The sequence below is a fragment of the Benincasa hispida genome, chromosome 12 (genome assembly GCF_009727055.1).
Source record: "Benincasa hispida cultivar B227 chromosome 12, ASM972705v1, whole genome shotgun sequence".
NCBI lineage: Eukaryota > Viridiplantae > Streptophyta > Magnoliopsida > Cucurbitales > Cucurbitaceae > Benincasa > Benincasa hispida.
Window position 1 is genome coordinate 36,461,385 of NC_052360.1, and position 26,947 is coordinate 36,488,331.

The 26,947-nt window shown below is 31.2% G+C and overlaps 1 protein-coding gene and 1 pseudogene across 1 annotated transcript; one reads left to right on the top strand and one right to left on the bottom strand.

Annotated features, from left to right (window-relative positions):
* The first annotated feature begins 264 nt into the window (after nucleotides 1-264).
* On the top strand, nucleotides 265-11,420 carry LOC120067496 (annotated as a pseudogene).
* A 4,442-nt stretch (nucleotides 11,421-15,862) lies between these two features.
* On the bottom strand, nucleotides 15,863-25,938 carry LOC120067998 (transcription repressor KAN1). The gene is made up of 6 exons (XM_039019655.1): nucleotides 25,062-25,938; nucleotides 24,858-24,934; nucleotides 23,477-23,522; nucleotides 22,664-22,775; nucleotides 19,349-19,430; nucleotides 15,863-16,109 (listed from the first exon to the last, which is right to left on the bottom strand). The coding sequence occupies exons 1-6, from the start codon at nucleotides 25,618-25,620 to the stop codon at nucleotides 16,101-16,103; spliced, it is 885 nt and encodes a 294-aa protein (XP_038875583.1). The 5' UTR covers nucleotides 25,621-25,938; the 3' UTR covers nucleotides 15,863-16,100.
* Nucleotides 25,939-26,947: the final 1,009 nt, after the last annotated feature.

Consider the following 26,947-nt stretch of genomic DNA (forward strand, 5'->3'; position numbering starts at 1 on the left):
GGAATGTGGTTAGTAACTGAACCTAACTCTAATGATAGTTTACCTAGTGCTTTTAAATCTCTTTTGCAGGAATTTAATGACATGTTTCCACATGAAGTTGCACCAACGGGTCTACCTCCTTTAAGAGGAATTGAGCACAAAATTGACTTCATACTCGAGGCAACGCTTCCAAATATGGCGGTCGACAGGACCAATCCAATCGAGGCCAAGGAAATTCAAAGGTAAGTGGAAGAACTCATAGATAAAGGTTATGTTCAAGAAAACATGAGTCCTTGTTCAGTTCCAGTCATTTTGGTACCCAAGAAGGATGGAACATGGAGGATGTGTGTTGATTGTCGAGCCATCAACAAAATAATGATAAAGTATTGACATCTTATTCCTAGATTGAATGACATGATAGATGAATTACATGGTGCAAACTTGTTTTCAAAAATTGGTCTTAAAAGTGGTTAACATCAAATTCGAATGCATGTGGAGATGAGTGGAAAACGACTTTCATAACAAAAATTGGTCTTTATGAGTAGCTTGTTATGCCATTTTGTCTTACCAATGCACCAACTACTTTTATGAGGCTAATGAATCATGTTTTGAGAGAATACATTGGAAAATTTGTTGTGGTATACTTGCTTAAACTTAGAGAAGAAAAGCTTTATGCCAATTTTAAAAAGTGTAGTTTTTGTTGGACCAAGTCCATTTCATAGGATTCATTGTTGGAAAGGATGGGGTGAAAGTTGATGAAGAAAAGGTCAAGGCTATTCGAGAGTGGCCAACGCCCATCAATGCAACCAATGTGAGATCTTTTCATGGTTTGGCTAGTTTTTATTGGAGGTTTATTAAGGATTTCAGTAGCATAGCCTCACCATTAAATGAATTTGTTAAAAAGTATGTGAAATTTGAATGGAAAGAAAAGCAAAAAATGCATTCAATGAATTGAAAGATAAATTGACTAATACACCTTGTCTTGCTTTACCTAACTTTGACCAATCTTTTGAAATTGAATGTGATATAAGTGGGATAGGGACTGGGGCTGTTTTGATGTAAGAAAAGAGGCCAGTCATGTTATTTAGTGAGAAGCTAAATGGAGCACAACTTAGATACCCTAAATATGATAAGGAATTACATGCACTTGTAAGGGCTTTTCAACTTTGGCAACATTACTTGTGGCCAAAAGAGTTCGTCATCCACACAGATCATGAAAGATTGAAGCACCTCAAAAGCCAAATAAAGTTGAATAAGAGGCATGCTAAATTGGTAGAGTTCATTGAGACATTTCCATATGTCATTCATTACAAGAAAGGTAAGGATAATGTGGTGGTTGATGCGTTATCAAGAAGGTATGCATTGTTTTCTTCCCTTAGTGCAAAAATTCTTGGTTTTAAACACATGATTGATTTGTACAAAGTAGAGACATTTAAATTTCATGATGTGTATATTCAATGTTTAGAAGGGGAAAATGTGCATGGTTATATTGTGTTTGATGAAATGCTTTTTAGGAAAGGAAAACTTTGTATTCCTAAGTGTTCCATTCGAGAGTTGCTTGTGAAGGAAGCTCATGGGGGAGGATTAATGGGACATTTTGGGGAATTTAAACATATAACATATTGGTTGAACATTTTTATTGGTCGAAAATGAGAAATTATGTGAATAAAGTGTGCAAACAATGTTTCAAATGTAAGGAGTCTAAGTCTAAGACACAACCACATGGTCTTTACACACCTTTAGATGTTTCTAATAAACCTTGGGTTGACATTAGCATGGATTTTATTTTAGGACTACCAAAGATTAGGAGACATCATGATAGCATTTTTGTGGTAGTTGATAGGTTTAGTAAAGTGACACATTTCATACCATGTAATAAAACAGATCATGTCACTAACATCGCTAATCTTTTCTTTAGGGAAGTGGTTAGATTGCATGGAATTCCTAAGACTATTGTTAGTGATAGAGATGCAAAATTTTTAAGTCATTTTTGGAAAGTTTTGTGGAGTAAATTGGGAACTAAGTTTTTGTTTTCAATAACTTGTCACTCACAAACCGATGGGCAAACTGAGGTGGTTAATAGAACATTGGGAACTTTGCTTAGGTCACTAATGTCTAAAAATCTCAAGTCTTGGGAGAATACTCTACCTTTTGTAGAGTTTGCTTACAATAGAGCAATACATAACACCACTCCTTTTTTCGCCTTCTGAGGTTGTGTATAGCTTTAATCCATTAACTCCTTTAGATTTGTCACCCTTTCCACCTAATAGTTTACTAGTGATGCAGTTGTTTCATGGGCAGAATACATAAAAAATTTGCATAAAGAAGTCAAAGAAAGGATTGAAAAGAAGAATCAAAAGCTTGTCAATAGCAAGAACCAAGGGAGGAAGAAAATGATTTTTAAGCCTAGTGATTGGGTTTGGGTTCATCTATGAAAGGAAAAGTTTCTATATCAAAGGATGTCTAAACTTCAACCAATAGGAGATGGTCCATTTCAAGTGATAAAGCGGATCAATGATAATGCCTACAAATTGGATCTTCGAGGTGAGTACACGTAAGTTCTACTTTCAATGTGGTTGACTTGACTTCTTTTGATGTAGGGAATGAAGACCTTAATATGAGGACAAATTCTTTTAAAGAAATGGGGGTTGATGTGAATTCAACCATTGAACCATTTCATGTACCTAAAGGACCAATTACAAGAAGCAAGGCAAAGATTCAAGAGGCATTCACACTACATCTTCAAAAACTAGCAAATTCACAAGAATTGACAAATAATTTTGAGACCAAAGTTTTATATAATGTTAGAGAATGGCATGAAGATGGCATGGGAAAAGTCCTATAGTTTGGAAGATGACGTGGTAAATAAAAGTGTGCAGATTTTGTAAAGAAAATGTTGTCAAGTGTGCACTGCATGGGGAAATGTGATGTCAAACCTTGTCAAATGTGCATATCTACTTTTATGCCTTCTAGTGGAGATATTTAAGGTAATTTGAAGACTTTCTATATTCCTAGTTTTGCATTTTGACTTATAATTTAGTATGCAATTAAGTTTCAAGTTTCTAGGTGTTATTTTCTACAATTTGCAATTAATTATATTTGAATGAATTTTGAATTTCTTGGTCTATCCACGACCATCTGGCCTATAAAATGGCTTGTAATGTTCTTCAAAACTCAAATTATCCATAGTTAAAAAATCTTGTGCTTTTCAACCCTTTGGTGTTGTCTTTTTCTTTCAAATCTTGTTTTAGATTTGATGTTTAAATCAATTCATTCGATTAGTCTTGATTAAGCTAATTCTGGAGTGAGTTTTCTTAGGATCTAAGAGTGACCATCATAGATTCTAAGTTTGATCTTAGTTAGCTTTCTTTGTGAGTTTTTGCAAGGATCCTAGAAGGACCTCTAGCTTTGCATCCAATAAGCATCGCGGACGCTTATCATTTTGCTAAATTGATTGGTTTTAATTGGGTAATGCATGAATAACTAATATAAATAAATTGTATGGTTTCAGCTACTATCATGATGATGAGCACTAGTTTAAACTTACTTTTACTGATAAATTGAACGAGGATATTTACACAAGTTGGAAGAATACTATTAACAATATGCTAATTATAGATGACTTGAGATTCGTCTTTGTTGAGGTGTGTCCTCAAGTCCTTATTAGTAATGGATCTCGAAACATTTGGGATGCATATGACAGATGGGTCAAGGTGAATGAAAAAGCCCAAGCATATATTTTGGCCAGCTTATTTGAAGTCTTGGCCAAGAAGCACTAACCTATGGACACAACTCATGAGATAATGGATTCATTGGGGGAGATGTTTGGACAATCGTCCACACAACTCTGCTATGACGCTTTTAAGTACATCTTCAATACCCTTATGAAAGAAAGGGCCTCTATTCATGAACATGTTGTAAACATGATGGTCCACTTTAATGTGGCAGAGATCAACGAGTCTGTCATCGATGAAGCCATTCAGGTTAGCTTCATCTAGAAAACTTTACCTAAGAGTTTCCTTTGGTTCCGTAGCAATATTGTTATGAACAAGCTTGATTGCAACCTGACCACCCTTCTTAACGACCTATAGACATACCAATCTTTGATGAAAGTCAAGGAACAAAAAGGTGAGGCAAATGTTGTCTTGTCCTCAAGGAAGTTCTACAGAGGTTCGACCTCTGAAAAGAAGTTTTAATCTTCTTCTTTCGGCACCAAAAAGTTGAAAAAGAAGAAGGGAGGAGGTTAGGGAAAAGCTAACCCTGTTACTGCCTAAAAGGGCAAGAAAGCCAAGGTTGCTAAGGGAATTGGTTTCCACTGCAACTAGAAGGGACAATAGAAACAAAACTATCCTAAATATTTAGCAGAAAAGAAGAAGGCCAAATAAGGTAAATATGATTTACTCGTTTTGGAAACTTGTTTGGTGGAGAATGAAAATTCTACCTAGATAATAGATTCAGGCGCCACTAATCATGTTTATTCTTCCTTTTGGGGAATTAGTTCCTGGTGGCAGCTGGCAAATGGGGAGATGATGATACGAGTTGAAATTGGACACGTCGTCTGGACGATTGTAGTGGAAGGGCCCATTTACTTTTACAAAAATCTTACTTATTATTAGATAATGTGTATATAGTTCCTGATTTGAAAAGGCACTTTATTTCTGGAAAGTGATTGTTAGAACAAAACTATACTTTGAATTTTATTGTGAATAAAGTGTTTATTTACAAACATTGTGTTCAAAATTGTTCTGCAAATCTCAAAAGTAACCTTTATGTGCTAAGGTCGTTAGCATCTAAGGCCCTCCTTAATACTTAAATGTTCAAAACCGCAGTAACTCAAAATAAAAGACAAAAGGTTCTCCTAAAGAAAATACCCAACTTTGGCATCTAAGAATAGGTCACATAAATCTCAAAGGATTGAGAGGTTGGTTACGAATGAGGCTAAATGACTAAAGGACCTTTCACTAGAAAAGACCATAGAACCAAAGAGCTCTTAAAACTTGTACATTCAGACCTTTGTGGTCCTATGAATATTAAAGCAAAAGGAGGGTTTGAATACTTCATCTCTTTTATAGATGATTATTCAAGATATGGGTATGTTTACTTAATGTAACATAAGTCGAAAGCCCTTGAAAAGTATAAGGAGTATAAAGCCGAAGTTGAAAATGCATTAGATAAAACAATTAAGACACTTTGAACTAATCGAGGTGGAGAGTGTATCAGAAAGGAGAAATTGAATCTTGTTAGACATGGTTCGATCTATGATGAGTTACATTCATTTACTTGTTTCATTTTGGGGTTATGCAGTGTAGACTACAGCTTATATTTTGAACTATGCTCCGTCCAAGAGTGTTTCTGAAACACCTTTGGAACTATGGAATTGCCGTAAAGGTATAAAGGAATTCACCATGAATTCTTAACCTCTATTACTCTGCAGCAGAATGGAGTTGTAGAGAGGAAAAATCGGATACTTTAGGAGATGGCTTGAGCGATGTTACATGCAAAACATCTTCCATTCCAGTTTTGGGCAGAAGAACGAAACACAACATGTCATATCCTTTATAGAGTTTTTTTTATGACAAGGTACCTCAAGCACAATTTATGAAATATGGAGAGGGAGAAAACTGACTATGAAATACTTCCACATCTTTAGAAGTACTTGCTACATTCTTGTTGACAGAGAGGCTAGAGGAAATGGGATTTCAAATTGAATGAAGGGATTTTTCTTGGATATTCCAAAAATAGTCGAGCTTACCTGTTGAACTCGTACTATAATGGACTCCATTAATGTTGTGATCGATGATGATATAGCCTATTACAATTTTACTTCTATAGAAGAAGAAGATTCCAACACTACTCCATTTGTCAATTCTAATGTTCCTAACATCTCGTCTGGCATGCCTTCCAACATGAATTTGGAAATCCCTATGGAGGTCAACCAGAGTGCTTATGAGTAGGCGGAAGCTAGTAACAAGCAAGCTTCCAACAGGGTTCGTAAAAATCATCCCTCTAGTAACATGGTGATCTTGAAGAAGGGGTGACAAGTAGAAGGGTAGATAAAGTCAATTATCTTAAGATAGTAATATTTACTTCACTTTCCCTGTTGAACCAAGAAATGTCAAAGAAGCTCTTAAAGATTAATGTTGGGTCAATACCATGCAAGAAGAACTTAAGAAATTTGTAAGAATTGATGTCTGGACTCTTGTTCCCAGGCTTTAATATGTGAATGTAATTGTCGCAAAGTGGATTTTCAAAACTAAGACTGATGAGAATGGAAATGACATTAGCAATAAATCCAAATTAGTGGCTCAGGGGTATACTCAAATGGAAAGCGTGGATTTTGATAAAACCTTCGCTCCTATTGCAAGACATGAAGCTATCATACTCTTCTCAATATTTCTTGTCTTCTAAAATTCAAACTATATTAAATAGATCTGAATAGTGCTTTATTGAACGAATTTCTTAATGAAAAGTGTATGTTGCTGAACATAAAGGATTTTGAAATCTCCACACCCTATATATAAATTCAAAAAGCCCTTTATGGCCTCAAACAGGCACCCAGAGCCTAGTATGAACATTTAACTCAATTTCTTGTCACTAATGGCAAGTCGAGAAGAAGTTGATAAAACTCTTTTTGTGAAAAAATCTCGTGAGAATTTTGTGATTGTCCAAATTTATGTTTATGACATTGTATTCGGAGGGATGTTGTAGGAAATGGTCGAGCTCTTTGTGAAATAAATGTAGGAAGAATTCGAGATGAGCATGGTAAGAGAACTATCCTATTTTCTAAAATTTCAAATAAAGTAACTAAATGAGGGAATCTTTATTTCTCAAAGCAAATATGCCAAAAATTTAGTGAATAAATTTGGCCTTGAAAATGATAATGCTAAAAGAATTCCTGCTCAAGTTAGTGAGAGTCTATACAGGAGCATCATTGGAAGCTTACTCTATTTAACAGTGAGTAGAATAGATATTGCTTTTACTATAGGTGTGTGTGCCAAATATCAATCTTGTCCTAAAAATAGTCATTTTTTTAGTGCAAGAAGGATAATCAAATATAAATGACACAAGCGAATATGTTTTACCGTATACGTTTGATGAAGCAAATGTTACTAGAGTATGATGTCCCGTAAGATGTCATGACTCTTTATTGTGACAACATGAATGCAATTAATATATCCAATAATCTAGTTGATCACAATCCTACTAAACATATTGACATAAGATACCTTTATTCGTGACCTTGTAGAAAGTAAGTAGATCATGTTAGAGCATGTCAACACTAAAAATAAATTAGCAAACATTTTTACCAATACTTTATATGTTGACTGACTTGAGGCCCTGGGATCAGCTTTGGGTCTTTGTGTCTTGAAGGCATAACAACTAAATTCATAAGTTGTTCAGCTGAAGATCTCAACCCATCAAGCATGCAAGCTGATGCGTTACTTTATGAAGTGAAATTATGGATGATATGCGATGGTGAAATTGCGTTGAGCACTCAAGTTTCCTCAGTGGAATCCAAGTGTAAATTCCACTGAGTTTCCTGGTAAGTCCAAGGTCGAACTCAGGGACTTGTGAAAATAGGTTGTGGTGGTAATTTTTATGAAAACTTTGCGGTGACCAAATAAATCAATAGTTCTTGAGGTTGTTGTGTTACGGTGATGAAAAATAAATAAATGCGGTGGACTTGAGAAAAAGTTGGATTGCGTGATAGATGCACTGAGTATGCAGATGAACAGGTTGAGAAGATCTTTAGCTATCGTTACCTGGGAATGTGTCAAACTATGCGATCATACTAGAACCATGCACAGCAAGTCATTTTCCAATGCAAATGCGATGCTCCTAAGTCTAGGACGCATGTGCTGAATACAGAAGTATCCATAGAGCTTATTCCTAAGTCTCTACTCTTGTCCTATGCGATGGTGCAAGATGCATAAATGTAAGGTGACCACACACAATTATATCCTATCTCTAGGATGCATGCGATGCATTAATAGCAAATAGTGCTTATTCCTAAGCTCCTATCTCTTAATTATGTGTTCTAATCTGACTCTCTCGAGCCTAGATTCTAACCTGACTTTCTCAAGCCTAGATCCTGTCCATAGATTACCCTCCCAAGTATCTTTAATGGACGAATGAAGCATACACAATACAAGATAATCGCATAGAATGAAGATTCCCAGTTGTACTAGCTAAATGCTTCTCAACCCATTCAACAGATTTAGCTACTCATGCGTGAATAACAGAGAGTGAATAGATATAGAGAAGGAAATTCCATTTTTATAAATGAGTTTGAATACAAAATAACAATGGAAGATAAAGGTAGAGAGCCTGGTAGCAATTCCTTGCTGACCGAGGCTTTTACACTGTTAGTCTCTATTCGGTTCTAAAGATATTCCTACTTCTGTAGGCGTCAGCCCTCTCTCTGTTCTGGTAGCTTCTGGCGCTCTCTCAAGCTTACTGGAATGATCTGTTGGCACAACATTCTTCTCTCGTGTCTACCGTAAAATGAAAGAAAATCTAAGAACAAGGCTATACTATGAATAGAACGGTGAACTTATAAAAACTGTTGAATTGACTAAACCCTTTTCTGAAGGATGCCTTTGGTATTTATAGAACTTCCAGAAAGTAAGGCGGCTTCTCTCTCATGATTGTACAAATGGGACGGTTTTAATTTCTAACTGATGCGCCGAATATTTGTCACCAAAAAGCTGAATGTACTTGTTCGTTAGCGGCTGTCAACTTAATTCGGATTCCACTGTCATCAGCTTTCTGTCCCATCATGATTAATTGTGTCTTTCACCCAGATGCGCTCACCATGTTGCACCAACCAAGTTGCAGTAATCCTTTTTAGGCAAATGTTTGCGAACGCAATCACCGCAAAGCTTTGCGGTAATGTTGTGCTCGACCAATGATTTCCTATGATCGCAATTTACACCTTGTGTCAACGCATATTCTGCATAAAAACACAAAAATCAACTATTCCTATCCGATGAACGCATGCGGCTGCAATATAATAAACTTAATGCTTTTTAGATGCAATCTAACACATTTTATCAACGCAGGCCAACATTGTTTAAGAACTTAGCATTATGAACGTACATTTTTGCCCGTTATCACAAGCCCATGAAGTTATTCATGTAAATAACCACCGTAATTGTGGTTGTTTGGAGTTCAAGGAAGTCTAATTGCTTTTTGGATTTAAACTGTTAGCAGTTTAATCGTGACAGGCTTCCTTGTTGTGTTGTGAGTTTGTTCTTCCCTCAACCGTCTTTTTAGAAATTTTTTGTACTTGCTTTTCATACTAAGTCTCCACTGATGGTGAGTACTCATCAAGAAACTCACACTTCTAACAAAAAAATGGTGAGATACAAAGAGAAAGTCAAACGAGAGCTACATGTTTCTAAGGATGTTCCTCTCGCTTTAATCAACAAATGTCGAGTTTGTATGCATGGACTCCCTGCTCAACAGAATGAATCGGAGTTCTTCCTCCCTCGACGAAATGGAGATGCTTTGGTGCAGGATTGATTAACGCAACAAAAGAAAAAGAAAAGTTTAGCTTCTCTGCTTTGATATTGTTTGATCTTATTAAACTTGGGTTATAAATTCGTCTAGATATTGAAAATCGACTTCAAGTGATTCATTCGATCACATGCATGATTTTATAGCCTTACCTAGAAACCCTAAGGAGATTGCCAAACCATTTGTTAATGTTCAAGTAGAAGCTCGGGATTCTGAGACTAGATTAGTTGCTGATGATAATCTTGCATCTGGTTCTAGTACTATGTGATTATACAGTTCATGCTTCTGATACTGTTTTGGGAGAAAATGTTTCTATTCCTAGAAGTTTTGAGACTGTTAAATTGTCGATAAGTATTGAGACTACTGTTGAGATTGTTGCTGAGTTAGAAGAAATTGAAGGTGTGAATATCTCTGAAGAAAATGTTTTACAGTTTGTTGTTGAGAATATTATTTATGCATCTTCTATGCTTAATGCTATTGATTCGCAAAATGCTTATGAATTCTGGTTGTTGCTAATATTGAACCTAGTAAAGAGGCTCAAACTGTTGAAGAGAATGTCAAGACTCTGGTTGAGTCTTCCCCTTTACTAGATCAAAGACTTGTGACAGATGATTTATTGACTACTGAGACTTCTGAGAATGTGAAAAATGTTGCTTTATCTGATGTTATCACTGAGTCCAATGATCAAATTCATGAGAATTTTCCTCGCTCTACTCATTCCGATGACAAAGACGGTGAAGACAATATTACTATTACAGAGGTTCTATCAAAGAAAACAGTTGTTGATGCTGGTGTCTCTGATGTTGGTAATGTTGATGTTGATGCCTCCTTTGCGATGGCTAAAAATGAATATGAGAAAACTGCTTCTGAGGAAGCTTCAAATTGGGGATTCAAGAGCAGCTCGAACAATGATGATACTAGTTATGTTCGTGTCACTAGGGCCTCTACTTCAGGCCAAAAGAAAACAACCAACAACTTCCAACGTTCCTTCTGTGCCTTTAGATGGTGTTTCCTTCCACTTTGAGGAGGGTGTCAGCTTGTGGAAGTACATTATTAAGCGAAAATTGTGGATAAGAAAGAGTTATCTGACCGTACTCCAGAGGCCGTTGAGCTTATGTAGTTGATTCATGCTACTGGCCTTGAACAAACTGTTTTGAGCTTGGGACCCTACTATCCATAGCTTGTTCGTGATTTTATTTTGAATCTTCCTTCTAGTTTTGCAGATTTAGCTAGCCCAAATTATCAAAGGGAGTTTATTACATGCCATCAATTTGTTTTCTCTGATAATTTGATTAATCATTTTTTGCATCGTAATGTGCCCGAGAATGTGAGGGAACAACGTCCTTCCCTCAGAGATTTAGTGTTTGAACTAACTATAGGAGCCCATTTGATATAGCCACGAAGGAGTCAATTGTCTACAACTATATTCAGTGTTAGATATGCCTTTCTGCACAGGATCGACATTTATAATTGACGCTCCTCTTCTCACAAATCGAGTTTACCATTTCTCTTTCCACTTTGGTGTATCAAATAGGGACTCAAGTACAGTTCAATTATGGTGTGTTTGTGCTGAACCATATTAGAAGACATATTGGGTCCACAACTCTTAATTGCCTATTTGTTTTCCTCACCTTATCTACGGTATTTTGCTATCCCAGAAGCTTGATCTTCTTTCCCCTATAGAATCTATTGGGCCTTCTCTAAGTCTCTTCTCCATCAACCCAAAACTTCTGCAGGGACACCATGTTCCTGACCTGGACACTACCACCACGACTCATCATCTTCATGGTCCAAGCAAAACTTTAATTGAGTCTTTTTTCGGTAGTCGTATCCTTCACTTGCTATCAAATGAATCTTGTGACCTTGAGTCAGTGGTGCACAAGCTTCAGGAGAGAAAAAACGAGGTTGATGAGGTACTATAGATTATGCGGTTTGTCTTATCCAGGGATGGGGGAGCTTTCTCTTCTCAACCAAGTTTTTTTTTATAGCCATAAAGAGGGGAGTTTTTAGAGATATTTTTGTGTTTGGTTCTACTTTTGGTTTTTCCTTTTGATACTTTGTTAAATTTGTTTTTGTGTTTGAGTTGATGCTGCTTGGTTTATGGTTTGGTTTTATTCTAAAAGACTTTGATGTTTGGGCTTGTTTTGTGCTGTTACCGATGATGTTATTCTTTTTGTCAAACCTTTATTTTAGACATCTTTATATTGTGGATGAATGGTTGCTTGCTTTTGTTCTGCCCATGTAAAAAAAATTATAAACCAAAAGGGAAGTTAGTTGGAGGTTTGTTTAGTTAGTTTTATAATTTTTCTAAGGTAGTAATTTCTACAGTTGTCTCAAATAAAGTCTTATTATCTATTTGTGACCACAGAGTATTTTCCTGCATAATATTTTTCTTATCTGAAAAAATCTGACTGTAATATTCTGTCCGATATTTTCCTTTATTGAAGTGGGATCTTCTTATTCCAAATGGGGATTTATTTCCTTTCTTGGATTTTATTATTTAAAGAGAATTATGTTGTCCATTTAGGTTAGTAATATTTTGTTTTATTGTTCAAAACAATTTATGTTCAACGATCGAATTGTTCTACATTGTGTTCTTGCTCGTTGCTCACTATTTCTTTGTGCAAGTTTTTCATCTGTTGAAGTGCAACACTTTGAAGTAAATCATGGTCTTAAGGGAAGCCTAAGTCATTGCTGCTAAAGAAGGGATTCTCAGTCTTAGGGGGAGCCTAAGACTCAGCTTCGTAGAAAGAGTTCTCCATCTTAGGGAGTTTCTAAGATTCATCAGTGATGGGAGTTCACTAACTAAGGGAAAAATATCTCAGTAAGAGGAGTCTCACACACTGTCAGAAGCGGAAATGTCTAACACTAATATTATCAAACTTAGGGGAGCCTAAGTACACTTGAGAGGGAGTTTCACATCTAGGGGAAGCCTAAGTAGTTAGTGAGTTGAGCTGTACGTGAGTCACTATAGTGATTGTGTAATATAGATAAGTACTTCGTTGTAAACTGCTTAACTTCTTAATATCAATGGATTATCTTTCCTAGATACATTATCCCCTAGACGTAGGTGGATTATCACTGAACTGATTACCAACTTATGTGAGCTTTTACTTGTTGTTAATATTTGTTATTACAATACTTGTCAGTGCTTTCTGTTTAACATCTGTATTTTGAGCAAGGAGTCATTCTTACTTTTTCATGAACCATGAAAGATTAATACATATAGCTCCATTAACTTTTGTAGGTTTTGATTTAACATCCTGTTGTTGAGGTGTTCAACATAAGTTTGCTAGATTAATGCAATGGTTAAGGATGATCAGTCATCGGTTTGTTTCAACTTCCTATAGAAGAACATGTCAATTCAACGCAATATAGTATCATTAATGAATTGAATATTATTAATACAAATCATTTTTTTTAAATTACAAATATAGCAAAAAAAATTAATATCCGAATTTCGTCATGTTTTATCATTTCAACTTTACCTTCATTTGTATATTAGCATGTATATATGATATACTTTAAATTTGGTCAATATCTGATATGCTTTATTTTTTGTATATCAGCCAAATGGTATACTTTATTTTTTATGTAAGTTAGTTAAATGATATATTTTACATAGATAACTTATGCAACCATAGTTTTAAAATTCCATCAACATGTCGATTTTTCATCGATATTTTTACGTTTTCATGAGCTCAATATCGACATGAGGGGTGGACCGATATTTCCATTATACTGTATAAAAATCCACAAAACATAAAAAATAAGTAGGAAAAAATCACTCATATTAATATAATATAAATAATAGACATGTTTACTTATTTGAGAATAATAAAATGTTTATTTACTATTTTTTTTTTTAATTTTTTGTTTTATAATTTTTTCAGAAATATCCATCAAAATCGATATTTCTATCGAAATTTCGATAGAAGGAAGATCTTGATATTTCCCTCGACATCAATATTTTAAACCTTGTATGCATTTGATACACTCATGATTTTAATATTTCGTTTTGATATAGAGTTGTTTTCAATTGACAAGTTCGATTTCGATGTTCTAATTGGGATTTTGGCTTTAGTTTTCCTAAGTTTTCATAAATCTTATATGATTTTGATGGTATATCTTAATTGAGTTAATTGTATGAACTTATATAACTAATATAAAGTATATAAATTAATTTATTATATTTTCAAAATTTTGAAATGATTTTGATGGCATATAAGTTACATTTAAATTGACATACCAATTGTAGAATTATATATTTCATATTTTGTATAAGAGTAAAGCATATCAACAATATTTTTTATATACCAAATATGAAATATAACATTCTCAAAAGAATATTTTCATCTTCAATTCTTCGATCGCTCTTTGTTGGGTTATTTAGAGTGAAAGAAATAATCGGATCTTCAATGAAAAAGACACCAAACAAAACACTTTATGCGAGAACATTACAATTTTGCTGGTTTTTGGAGCTTTAGATCAAAACGCTTCTCTAGTTACAACCCCGCTTTGATTGCTTTAAATATGCTTCTTTTATGTAATTTTCTCCTATTCGACTCTTCCCTTCCCTTTTGGCTTATCTCTAGCCTTTTCCCCTCTTTATATTCTTGCCTCTATACTTTTTGGATTTTTAATGATAGATGTCAGAAGAAGATGAGGGTACTACGATTATGTCAATATAGTTGGGATAATTTGGTACACCTACTAACCCGTTTGGTATTCTTTTTTCTATTCGACTCTTCCCTTCCCTTTTGGCTTATCTCTAGCCTTTTCCCCTCTTTATATTCTTGCCTCTATACTTTTTGGATTTTTAATGATAGACGTCAGAAGAAGATGAGGGTACTACGATTATGTCAATATAGTTGGGATAATTTGGTACAGCTACTAACCCGTTTGGTATTCTTTTTTTAAAAAAAAAATATTGGTATTTCAATTTTATATCATACTAATTCAAAATACATTTTATGTATGTCATTAATATATCAATAATATATCATCACACATTCAAAATGTAATACTAAGTATTATACATTGGTGCATGATCAGTAGTTTATCAGCACTTATGCAAATTTTATTTAAAACCTAACAGTGATGTACCATTAGTATATTAGTACTCATTAAAAAATCATTCAAGTATATTTTAGTGTATCAATAGTATATCAACACTCATTTCTAAATTTATTTCAAGTATAATATTCATGAATCAATAGTATATCAAAATCACATTCATTCTAAATTAAATTTAAAATTTTAATAATAATATTGGTATATTAATGATATATCAATGTCAATTATTCAAAATTCATTTCAAGTATAATATTAGTATAGTTAGTATATCAGTAATTCTAAAAAATATATTAGTTTCAGCAAATCAGTCATAGATAACCACCTATTCAAAATTCAATTTCAAATGCAACATTAGTGTATCAATAGTTTATGAACATACATTCAAAATGGTTACCAAAAAAAAAAAAAAAAAGATGAATCAAACCGTTATAAGTTATGATGATATACTAGAAAAGCAATACTTTGAAACATTATTATAAGTCCACAAATAATAATAAATGCATGAGCAATTTTTTACTAATAAGTTTGGCATAATGAATGATAAATTTGGTTTATCAATTGTATAACTGTTTAATCTACCTAATATAAAATATATCAATTGATTGATATATCAAATATAAAGTATAACAGTTAATCGATATGTCAAACATAAAATATATAGATATATTGTTGATTACTATTGATATACATGTTGATATATCAAAAGGTAAAATTGAAATAATAAAAAACCAAAAATAAGATCTAATATTTTTTTGTTATATTTGTAAAATTTAAAAAATTATTGCTAATTTTACAATTTTTAGAATTTTTTTGACAACTTGCAACTGCCCAATTTTTCATTTTAGAAGTGAATATTATTCATACAATAAATATAAATTATATAGCCAAAATAAGTATAGATCAACCGTCATTACAATGTACTGTCACCTTTAATGTTGGAGATATCTACATAATCTACCCTATCATATTTGTTGAACTAAAACAATATAAATTATATATGTGTGTTTAGCCTTATGGCATGAATCTAATTTTGTTAACTAAGAGTCAACCATGAAATTTCAACTATTTCTAATATTTTGAGCACTACGAAATGAAAAGATCACAAATCACAAGCAATTCAAAAACAATAATCTAGAAGTGTTCAAGTAAATATATATAGTTCAACCGTAATCGACATGTATTATCTCTCTTAATATCAGAAGTTCGAATATTTCTATCATATCGTAGTATTAGCGAAAATACAGTGTAAAAGTCATTAAACAATTTAATATAAAATTGATATGAGCTCTTTTGATTCTCAAAACACTAAAATTTATATGAGTTGATGAGATAGTGACACCAAATATTTAAGTACATGATTGAAGAAAAGAAAAAAGTAATTAAATAGGATATTGATAACAAATTAAACATCTCCTTGAATATAATGCCAAATCAGATCTGCCTAAAGCCATCATTAAATTAGAGTTTGTGACAATCCAAATGCAACTGATGATCTTGAGAATATAGCTTCCTCATCTGTGCTCAATTCAACGCCCCTAAATCCATAATAATTAAATTGCATTTATATTAATGTTTGCACAATGCATTTGAAATTTCTCCAACTTTTAATCTATATGCAAAATTTCTATTAAAAAAACCCGATAGGTAAGTTTCCTCTAATTTAGGTCTCGTTTGATAATGATATGATTTTCTAAAAATTGTGCTTATTTTTGTTGGATTTTTGACATAATATTAAAATTGCCGTTGTCTCACATAAAAAAAATTAGGAAAGTCATGAACTTGTCCTACATTGAAAAGGTTTAGGAAAGTCGGCTTGTTCTATATAAAAAATGTTTAGGAAAGTTATGGGCTTCAAGCCTATAAAAGGAGTCCATGTCTTTGGTTTTCAGTCGTCCCGATTAGAAACACTTTAAGTTTAGTGTGCTAACTCTAATTAAATTCCTTTTGTAATATCTAGTTTAAGAGTGGGAAAAAAAGGTGTGAGTATTCAAAAGTTTCAAGAAAGTGCTATTGTAATTGGGATCAAGGGAGAGAATTGTTTTGTGTAATTGTAACAATTTTTCGCATAGTGGATTTCTTTCTGGTAGGTCGTGGTTTTTTTTCCAAGTTGGAAGTTTTCCACGTAAATTCTTGTGTTACCAATTTTATTGATTTCTTTTAATTTCTCTGTTATTTTCTTCTTATTCTTGCGGTAGAAATGAGAAGTCTTTTCCAATAGTTTTATCACAATTTATTAATCCTTAATTTCATCTTTTTTACGTAATCATTTGAAAAACAAAAATACTGGTTTTCAAAACTACCACCTCATTTTGGTAGCTCTTTTGTTTTTTGGTTTTTGAAAATTTATGCTTATAATCACTCATTTCACATCTAAATTCTTTGGTTTGTTATCTACTTTTTACCTTTTTTTTTTTAACCAAGTCAATTATTTAAACAAGAGATGTAGTTTTTCTAAGATTTTTTTTAATTCAACTTTTTTACTTCAAAAAGATGAAAATCATCATAAAAATTGAGAAGAAATAAACTTAATTTTTAGAAACCAAAATGGTTATCAACTGGAACCCTATTCTTTTTTAATTTTTAAATTATGGCTTAGATTTTAAAAATACTCTTAAAATAATGTAGTTAGCAAAATAAAGAAACTAAATAAGTGAAAGTAGTATTTATATGTTTAATTTAAAAAAATTAAAAAAATTAAAAATTAAGGTTATCAAACGAGGTTGTAGCAACTGTAGTGATTCCATTTTCATACTTCCATTAGGCAACGCTTCAATATCTATATTTATAGAAATGCAATAATTAAGGCTCGTTTGGATAGATTTGGAAAAAAAAAGTTTTTCAAAAAATTCATGTTTATTTTTTTTTACCAAAATGGTTGAAAATACACTTCAAAAACTATTTTGAACGGTTACCAAACGCTCCAATTTTTTTCAAAATGACTTATTTTTTAAATTAAAGACTTGAAAATGTATTCCAAATACACTCTAAGAATGTGATAACCGTTTGGATTTTTGTTTTTGAAATTTAAGCTTATAAACACTACAACTATCTATTGATTTCTTCGTTTTGTTTTCTACCTTTTAAAAATGTTTTTCGAGACCAAATCAAATTTATAAAACTAAAAAAAAAGTTTTGAAAACCTATGTTTGCTTTTAAATTTAGTTAAAGGATTCAAATATTTAGTTAGGAAATATAAAAATATGATGAAAATGGTAACAAAATAAACATAATTCTTAAAAAGAAAAACAAAAAACTCAAATACTTATAAGGACAGTGTTGAATATATAATCTACGTTTTTATATTAATTTTTTGTTTTAATTTCTAATTTTTAAATAATTTAAAATATTTATTTTAAATGACAAAATTACTAAAAAGTATATTAAATTATAGTAAAATGTCACTGTCTATCAGTGATCGACCATGATAGACTGCAATAGACATTTATTACGATATTGATAAATGTCTATCATAGTTTATCGCTGATAGATAGTAAAATTATGTTATATTTATAAATAAGTTTGACTCATTTTTTTTATTTAAAAATAACCCAATATTTATTATTTGAAAAATTCTTATAAATAGAAAAATTCCAAAATATTTACCTTTTATAGCAACAAAATTCTAAAAATAAAAAGTTGCAAAAGTACTTTGGACGGTTAGAACTTTTATTATAAAGGATAATTATTTTTAAACATATTTTTTATATTTAAAAAGGTACGTTATTTATTTGTTATCTCTTAAATTTTTTGCTCTGATTTAGTATACAAAATATGAATAAAATAATATATTATTAGATCAAGCTAGTAATTTTTAGTTGAGCACCCTCAACATATAAACATATATTTGTTTTGAATTAGGTGGATTGTTAACTCATCACATGTGACATGTGGGATTCAAACATAGTTCAAGTAAACATCTCTATTATGTTAGGTCTTCATTAGATAAATTGAAAAAGATATATATGTGTCATGTAGACTCTTTTTCTCTAAAAAACTTATGAAAAACCCATGCTCGTACTATATATTAATTATAATTTTCTTTTCCAAAACTCATAATCTAAAATAAAAAAAACCCTTGGTACATCTAAGACTATATCTGTCTTTGTGCATCTCACTCAATTGTCCTATGATATTATTATTATTATTATTATTATTTATATGATTAGGGTGAAGTGTACGTAAAATTGAGTGTATTTTAGAATACATTCAAATATTCTTCCTAACGATTAAAAGTTTTATCAACACATTTGAAAAACATGAAAAATATGGGGGGTGTGTCAATAAATTATTTAATAATGATGATCACAAAATGTGGTTGATTATTATATAACACGAAATTTGATGGTAATAAAATATTGCTAAATTATTTTTTTAAAAAAAAAAAAAGAAAACAAACAAACAAATCGGGTAAACTTTGTCTCTTGTTTCGTATTCTTTCGGAAATTGTAATAATACTTTTAACTTTTTATAAATGTTTAAAAGCTACCATTGAAGTAAAAAAATTTAATAGAATTTTAGATAGAAAATTGAAATTGGAAATGGGTGTGGTAGTAACCTAGTTAAAATAATGAGATGGGTATTCAGGTCCTAATTTTTATTACCACACTGTTTTAATTTTCGAGTCCATATTTTATCCAATATTTTGATAGATTTCAATTCAAATGATAGTTTTGAAACGTTTATAAAATGTTACTATCGAAACAACAATTATACAAAGTTGAAGTTCAGTAGTTTTTGCAATTTGACCATTTGTGAATTGTAATTGAGTTCATACCTTGTTTTGTTGGGAAGATTTTGGTGGAACTTTTAAAGATGATTGGCCGCCATCTATGTCAGCACAACTCCTCCATGGAACGCTTTGAGGATTCAAAAATAAAAGAAATATAATAAGGGCTTTGCATTTTCTAAAAATACATGGGAAAAAGAAATTATATCAAACAAAATGTGATGATCTATCTATTCCATATTTAATGAACTCTATATAATTTAGTTTAAAATTTGTAGGCTTTTAAGATTAGCAATAAATTAGTTGAATATATGAATTTTTAAATATATAAATAAAAATCAAATAAAAAAAAGTCAACATGAGTATAGTTCAATTGACATGCATAAACTTGTCTTATCACTTTTGAAGTCAGACATGTAAAAAACTAACATCAACCAAAAAAGAAAAAAAATCAAAACCTCTGTAATTAAAAAGTATTTCACAAAGTTTAAGGAACGAAATAAGAAAATCCATGAATTATGCCACGTAGACATAATTTTGGTATATTACAGGTTCATGCTACCTAATCTCAATTAAGCATGTCACATAAATATGAAACTTACGAAGTTAACAAGGATAACATATAGTAAACATAAAGTTAAAATTTCGAAGATGTAATTAAATTTTTGTAAATTTTAAAGAGTAAATGACATGAAGCCTGAAAATCTAAAGACCCACATGTGTAATCGATCTTTTATTATATAAACTTTGAAGACCGAAAGTAAAATGTCTAAAAGTTTAGGTCCAATTTGATAGTTTTTGTTTTTATTGGTTTTTTTTATATAGAAGTTTATTTTTTTCTCACAATTTCATAATATGTTTTCATCCATCATAAGCAAATATTTAGATTCTTAGTTTAAATTTTCACACAGATGACCCCTTTTTAGAGGTATAAATGAAATTTGACCCACTATTTGAAATCAAATGAAATTTGGCATCCTACTGATGCAAGCTTATTATAAAATTACTGATTCAACCCATGACATGCTCAACAGACTGAGGAGCAAGTGTCGATCTCGTTTCTTCCTCTCATTGTCTTCAATTTTCTCTTTTGGATTCTTCCTCTCGCTCCTCGGTCTCACTCTCATTCAAGCCACATCTTCTATCTTCTTTGATTCCAAAGAGAGATAAGAAAACTTGGAGATGAGAGCAACGTGTGAATCAAAAAAAGAAAACTTTAATTTTGGTTCATTTAGTAATTTCACCCCAATCTAACGTAAGCAAAAGGCTAGAAATCATGAATTTTTAAAAGATGGGTCATATTCATTTAGGCCTCCAAAAAATAGGCCATTAATGTCTTTTTCTCCAAATTATAAAACAAAAAACCACATTTTTAAAAACTACTTTTTTTAGATATCAAAATTGACTTCAATTTTGAAAATATTGAGGGTTGTCCAAGAAAAGACCCAAAAACCACCAGCGGACCCGAGCTCTCAAAGAAAATCAGAGGAAGTATAGGAGAGCACACATCCCAAAAAGAAAAAGTCAGAGTCTCGAAGTTTGGACTAACCAACCAAACTGGTAAAACATATATCAATCGAGAAATAACCATGAAGCACTCCGTCTAGAGCCTTACAATTTTGAGCTCTAGAAACAACCTTGACATCCTCAAGGTTACACATAACCACAGGTGAAGACCAGAGGAAGGGTATAATAAATAGCCTCATTCGATGACCCCAAAAGGGAGAGTAAATAATCTCCAAAGGAGAGTCCCGACCTTACTTCATATGTACTTAACTGAACTATACACCCCATATATTTACTTAAGCATGTAAGTGTGGTAGGCTTAGCATCCCGTGAGGATCTTTCACGCAGGTCAACTCGAAAAACGAGACTAGACCACCAGACCGAGAGAAGTGGGCCAAAGATAAAGCTCACGATGGATCCGTGACAACAGTAAATGCATAAGAGATCCGAACACCAACAAAAAAAAACACTTATAAAATTTAGGTAACAAAATAGATGGATCAAAAAGATGAAAATAGGTATTTGTGGGCTTAATTTTAAAAAAATATCTAAATAAGAAAGGTGAAAAAGTTGAAAGAGGGTTTGAGAATTCAAACTTAAAACTCAATGATTTAAGTATATTTGTAACCCAAAAAGTAACAAGGAAGTAAAACCCTAGGTCGTGAGCTTTTTCAGTTAATGTAACTTTTCTTTTAGCGCATTTGATAGCTACGTTTGTGTGATAAAGGACAAAGAAAATCTTCGAGAAAAGAAGAAAGAAGAGAGAGATATACAGAAGAAAAAAAGAAGAAAGCAAATTAAAGCTAAGTTGATACAAGACAACCCTTTCTTTTTATATATTGTTATTCCTCTTCTTCTTCCTTTGCAAATCCATCCAGAAACCAAAGCAAAATAGATCTTAAGCTATGTGGCGTAAAAATCTATGTTTCTTTAGTGTGTCAGAAGAGAGCATTCTTTGGATTTTACTTCACCTTTAATGAACAAAACCCATCAAACCCTTTTTATTTTTACTCTTTGAATTATAAGCCTTTGGAAGAGTGTTAAGTGAAGGGGATGTGACCAAATATGAAACTTACATAAAATAGCTCAAACAAGTTGCAAAAAAACTAAAAGGGGTACTTCCCACTTTATCTTTTTTTTTTTTTGTGAGTTAATGAATTATGGCATGACATATAGATATACATAAGGTTTCATTTGATAATTATTTCGTTTTTTTTATTTTTTGATTTTTGAAAAGTAAGTATATTTTCTTTTCATTTCTGACAATGATTTGCATTCGACTTCAATATAATAATTGTAATCTTGGCCAAATTCGGAAAAAAAAAAAACAAGTTTTTGAAAAATACCTTTTTTTTATATAGTTTTCAAAATTTGGCTTGATTTTTTTAAAACGTTTATAAAAAGTAGATAACAAAAGTAAAAAATTTAGAGGTGGAATGAGTGATTATAGACTTAATTTTTTTAAAAAAAAAAACAAATAATTACCAAACGAGACATTAGAAATCGAAACCAATGAAGGTCGGAGGATTTGATACTTATAAAGTAATTCCAAAAGAGGCTAAAAAACTACTCTTATATTATGCTTATCCATCAACAAATCTTCTTCATCTTGTATTCGTTTTTTAGAAGTGTAGATTTTAAGTCTAGATTATAATTGTGTAGTAGTTGTTTAAACCTTATTAGCAAGTCAAAATCACAAATTATGGGTTAATCTAAAGTTAGTCAACCTACTCTCTCATCTTATCAACATTAAATTTTATTTGCCTAACCTTTTTATCATATAGTTAACTTTATAGACTAATATATTATATATTAAACATGATTTTATCAGAGAAAGAAAACAATATAATAATTTACCTTATGGAATTCATAGAGCAAAGAGAAGTATTGGAGGAAGCATAGCCCATATGTTCTCCTTGAGTAGAAAACATATCATCCTCTAGAGAGCCAGAACTACCCTCCGAACGACCTTTAAAATACACTAGTTTATTACTTGTGGATGCATGTGTTATAAATTTTTAAAATATAATCGAATTGTTAACAACTACCAAAAAAATATATGTTATGTCTTTTAAAATGTCATATATACGTGCGAATTTATTCAAATATATATCAAGGACAATATAACGTGCGTGCATAATTAATATAGACGTACAAGGTACATGTCCTAGAACTTAGGACCTTGTTTGGAAAATAATAGGGGACATATGTTTCGTATTTGTAAATTTAATGAAAAGAGCACACAATAACAGTAGAACTTGGTAAATAATATGCAAGAGGGAGGGTACGATAAAAAATAAATAAAATAAATGGTTATTTCTAAAAACCACTTCTAAAATATCGTAATAGTTGTAATTATACCCTCAAATATTTAATTATAAAAATTTAGTCTCAAATTAACTTATACACGTGTTAAATTAGACCCTTGAATTTATATAATTGTAGAAATTGTAACACTCATAAGTTTGATGGTTCAATTTTTATCTTTTGATCGAGAGTCCAATTTCTATCTCCATTAGTTGAATTTTTAGATTTGAAAGTTTGAGGGTGTAATTGTAATTACAATTGATTTTTGTAATTTATGTTAAAATAAAAATAAAATGAATTAAAAAAGAAAAAGGCTGGTAAAAAGAAAAGGGGTAAAGGATAAGCGAAGAACTGATTAATTACCTGGAGAAGCTGCAGGCTTGTCGGTCGTCTTATGAGCCCGAAACATCTGTAATAAAAGTCATTGACAAAATTAAAATAATAATAATAATATATAGAGCTGAGTTACCCATTTGCTTTTCTTAGATTATAAAAGCTGAAAATTAAAAGAGAGAGCTTAAGGATTCAAAATGTTAAAGCATAATTATAATTAGCATGTAGAAAGTGCTCTTAAGTAAAAAGAGTGAGAGAGGTTAAGGATTCAAAATGTAAAACTATTATGATAATTTTCATATAGAAAGTTGTATATTATGATTATGATGATGATTTAATGTTTTCTTTTTACCCTTTATTATGCATAAATTTCAAGGGTGGAGCCATAAATTTCCTTAATTAAGGTTAAAAACGAACTTAGACCTCTTTTTTATTTTTTATTTTTTTAAAAATCTAACTATATTTTCTTTTAATTTCTTACCATGATTTACATTTTTGTAAAAAAATTGAATTATTCTTTGCTGAGTTCCAAAGATATGTTTTAGGTCCTGATTGGTAATCATTTGATTTTTTGTTTTTGTTTTTTAAAATTAAGTTTATAGACATTATTTTCACTTTCAAATTTCTTATTTTGTTATCTACATTTTACCTATGGTTTAAAAAACCAAGTCATAATTTGAAAAATTAAAAAAAGTATTTTTTTTAAAATTTGTTTTTGTTTTTGGAATTTGGCTTATTCAACTATTGTACTTATGCACCATGATAAGAAATTAGTAGGAAATAGACTTAATTTTTAAAAACCAAAAATAAAAAAACGAAATGGTTGTCAAACGAAATCCTAATTTTCAAAACTTTTAAACTTGTTTTTTGTTTTGAAAATATTGGTAAAAAGTGAATTACAAAACAAGAAATTTAGAAATGAAAAGAGAGTTTATAAACGTAATTCAAAAACTAAAATTCTAAAATAAAATAGTTACAAAAGGCAATACATTTATGTGTTATTACAAATTTCCTAACCTAAGAGGAGTTGAAAAATTAATAAGGGCTCTCCTTCTTTACTCTCTTCTTTCATAATTTGAAACATAAAGTTGGGAAAACAGTAAAAAAGAAATTAGGTGATTAAATTTACAGTGATATACATGATGGTAGTGTATTATTGATTAGAAAAAATGATGAATGATGTCTCCTTTTCTCTCTCTTTGTGAGTTAGGGTTTACTGTGTGAGAAGGTACAGGCATTTATTATCTGCATTCATTTAGTTGTGGAATTTGCATTATGAGATATATCAATTATTTGATATATAACACGAGTCAATCTGAGCATAGTTTAATAATTAATTTTTTTTCGTCAGGCTAGATATTAATTTGAATTTAATATTCTAAATTAAAAAGGATAAGAAATTAAAAATAACCTGTAAATGGCTTTTAACGTGAGCCAATGTGAGATCCTTCACATCCATGAGCTCTAGAACTGATTTAGGCGTAGCTCCTTAAACAACACAACATTATTAAAACAAATTAGAAATAAGAAAGTGAAAAAAAAAAAAAATAAATACAAAAAAAAATTAAAAATTAGAAAAAAAAAAAAAAGAGAGAATGAAACTTCAAAGTATTACTTTCATGGCCACCAAGAAGCTCAACAGCATGAACAAACTGAGCGTGGAGGCTGCTCGTCCACCGCATTCTCGGTGCCCTCATCGATCGTCCTTTTGCCACCGTTGACGATCGGCCAGAGTCCAACTGGTACGGGAGATACGGCGGTGGCAAAGTGAAGGTAGAAATCTTCGAATAGGAGATTGAAGACGAAGACGAAGACGAGGACGAGAAAGTAGGGGAAGTAGGGATCTGTTTGGAGTCTTTCAAAGAGAAAAACGAACGGTTGAGATGAATTGGGAAGCCATTAATAGGGTTGAAAAAACCATGATGATCAAGCCAAACCCCATTGTTTATTTGATTGAATTTATCATTGTAATGATGAGTAAATAATTTATTATGATTATGATTAGGAGTCCCAATAATAATTCCATTATTAGAGCTTTCAAAAGTATTAGCAGTGAAGGTAGAATTATTATTGGGTGGACTAATTTGAAGAGAAAGATCAAGAAATGGGGTAGAAGAAGAAGAAGAGGAGGAGGAAGAAGATTCAATATTTATTAACCTTTCAATATTAGGCATCTTTAAATCCTCATTCAAAAACTTAAGAAGGGTTTTTTTTATTTTTATTTTTATTTTTTTGAAAAAAGCAACAACCAATCATACAAAAACAAAGATCGGGTAGCAACAAATAATTAAGAGAAGATTTCAGTTTGGATTGGTTTTTGGAAGAGATTTTGCAGAAAGTTAAAGAAAGGAAAGGGTTATGGAAGAGAGAGAGAGATGATAGAGAGGGATATGTAAAGAAAGAAAATGGTTGTAATTGGTCTTCTTCAACAGAGGCCATGCACAGATATAGGGCAGAAGAAAGAGAATGGAATAAAGAAGGGAATAAAGGAAAAGGCAAAGATTTTTTATTTTTTTAATAAAATTGAGAGAATGGGAGGAGGGTAATAAATTGGAGAGAATTTTTAATGGATACCACTTTTATTCGTTGTCGGTCACATCCGAGTATTTAAGAATGATGTAAGGTCCAGTATTAAATAATTATATATAAAGTAAAATGAATAAATAATGAATATAAATAAAAATGACGTTGAAATATTTTGAAATTGTTATCTGAAACTGACAGTCTTGAATATTAGATTCTAACTTTCCATTTCTATTTTGGGCTTTAATTTGGGTCTTTTTTTTTTAGTATTGAGGGGGTGTTATATAAAATCTTTTGAATCCTTACCTACATTTTATCTATGTATGTTGTGCTTTGTTCTTCTCAAGAGAAATAAAACAGTTTTTTTTTTTTTTTATCATACCATAAATTTTAATTAATTAAACCTAATTAAGAAATGGTTAGAAATAACTTTTAAATATTTTTATCTTTTATAAATTTCTTGGTTTTTGTTCTAGTGGGATTTCATCGAGAAAGTCCAATAAAAAGAATAAAAATCTTATTCAAATTTCGGGATCGAAATCGATATGATATATGTATGGTGAAATATGCCAATCGTAACATATGAAAACCTTTTAAGATTACTCCTGATAATTTCCCTATAAACCTCACCTAACTATTTATGTATAATGCATAATATAATATTGTAATTCATCTTTAAAATGATTTGGGTCCTACATTAAAAAAATGATTTATAAATCAAAATTTATATGTATAAAATAGATGAGGGACCGGAAATTTTTGACACAAAATGTAAACTCACTAAGTTTACATTTTGTGTCAAAAATATCCTTAAAATTTCAAAAGTTTCAAAAATACCTATAAACTTCTAAAATGAGTTCAAAATGGAAATCGCTAAAGTTTTGTTTAAAAAATACTCCTAACTTTCAAAAGTTTAAAAAATACTCTTAAACTTAAAAAATAAAAGTTAAAATTATATGAACATAAACTGTTAATATT

What these genes read in the sequence shown, in the direction of transcription:
- LOC120067998 (XM_039019655.1), bottom strand. Translation starts at nt 25,620, where the DNA reads ATGCCTAATATTGAAAGGTTAATAAATATTGAATCTTCTTCCTCCTCC. An exon ending in GCTTCTTGGTGGCCATGAAA is followed by an intron (nt 24,935 to 25,061) that starts GTAATACTTTGA and finishes GTGTTGTTTAAG; the next exon opens with GAGCTACGCCTAAATCAGTT. An exon ending in TGCTCTATGAATTCCATAAG is followed by an intron (nt 19,431 to 22,663) that starts GTAAATTATTAT and finishes GAATCCTCAAAG; the next exon opens with CGTTCCATGGAGGAGTTGTG.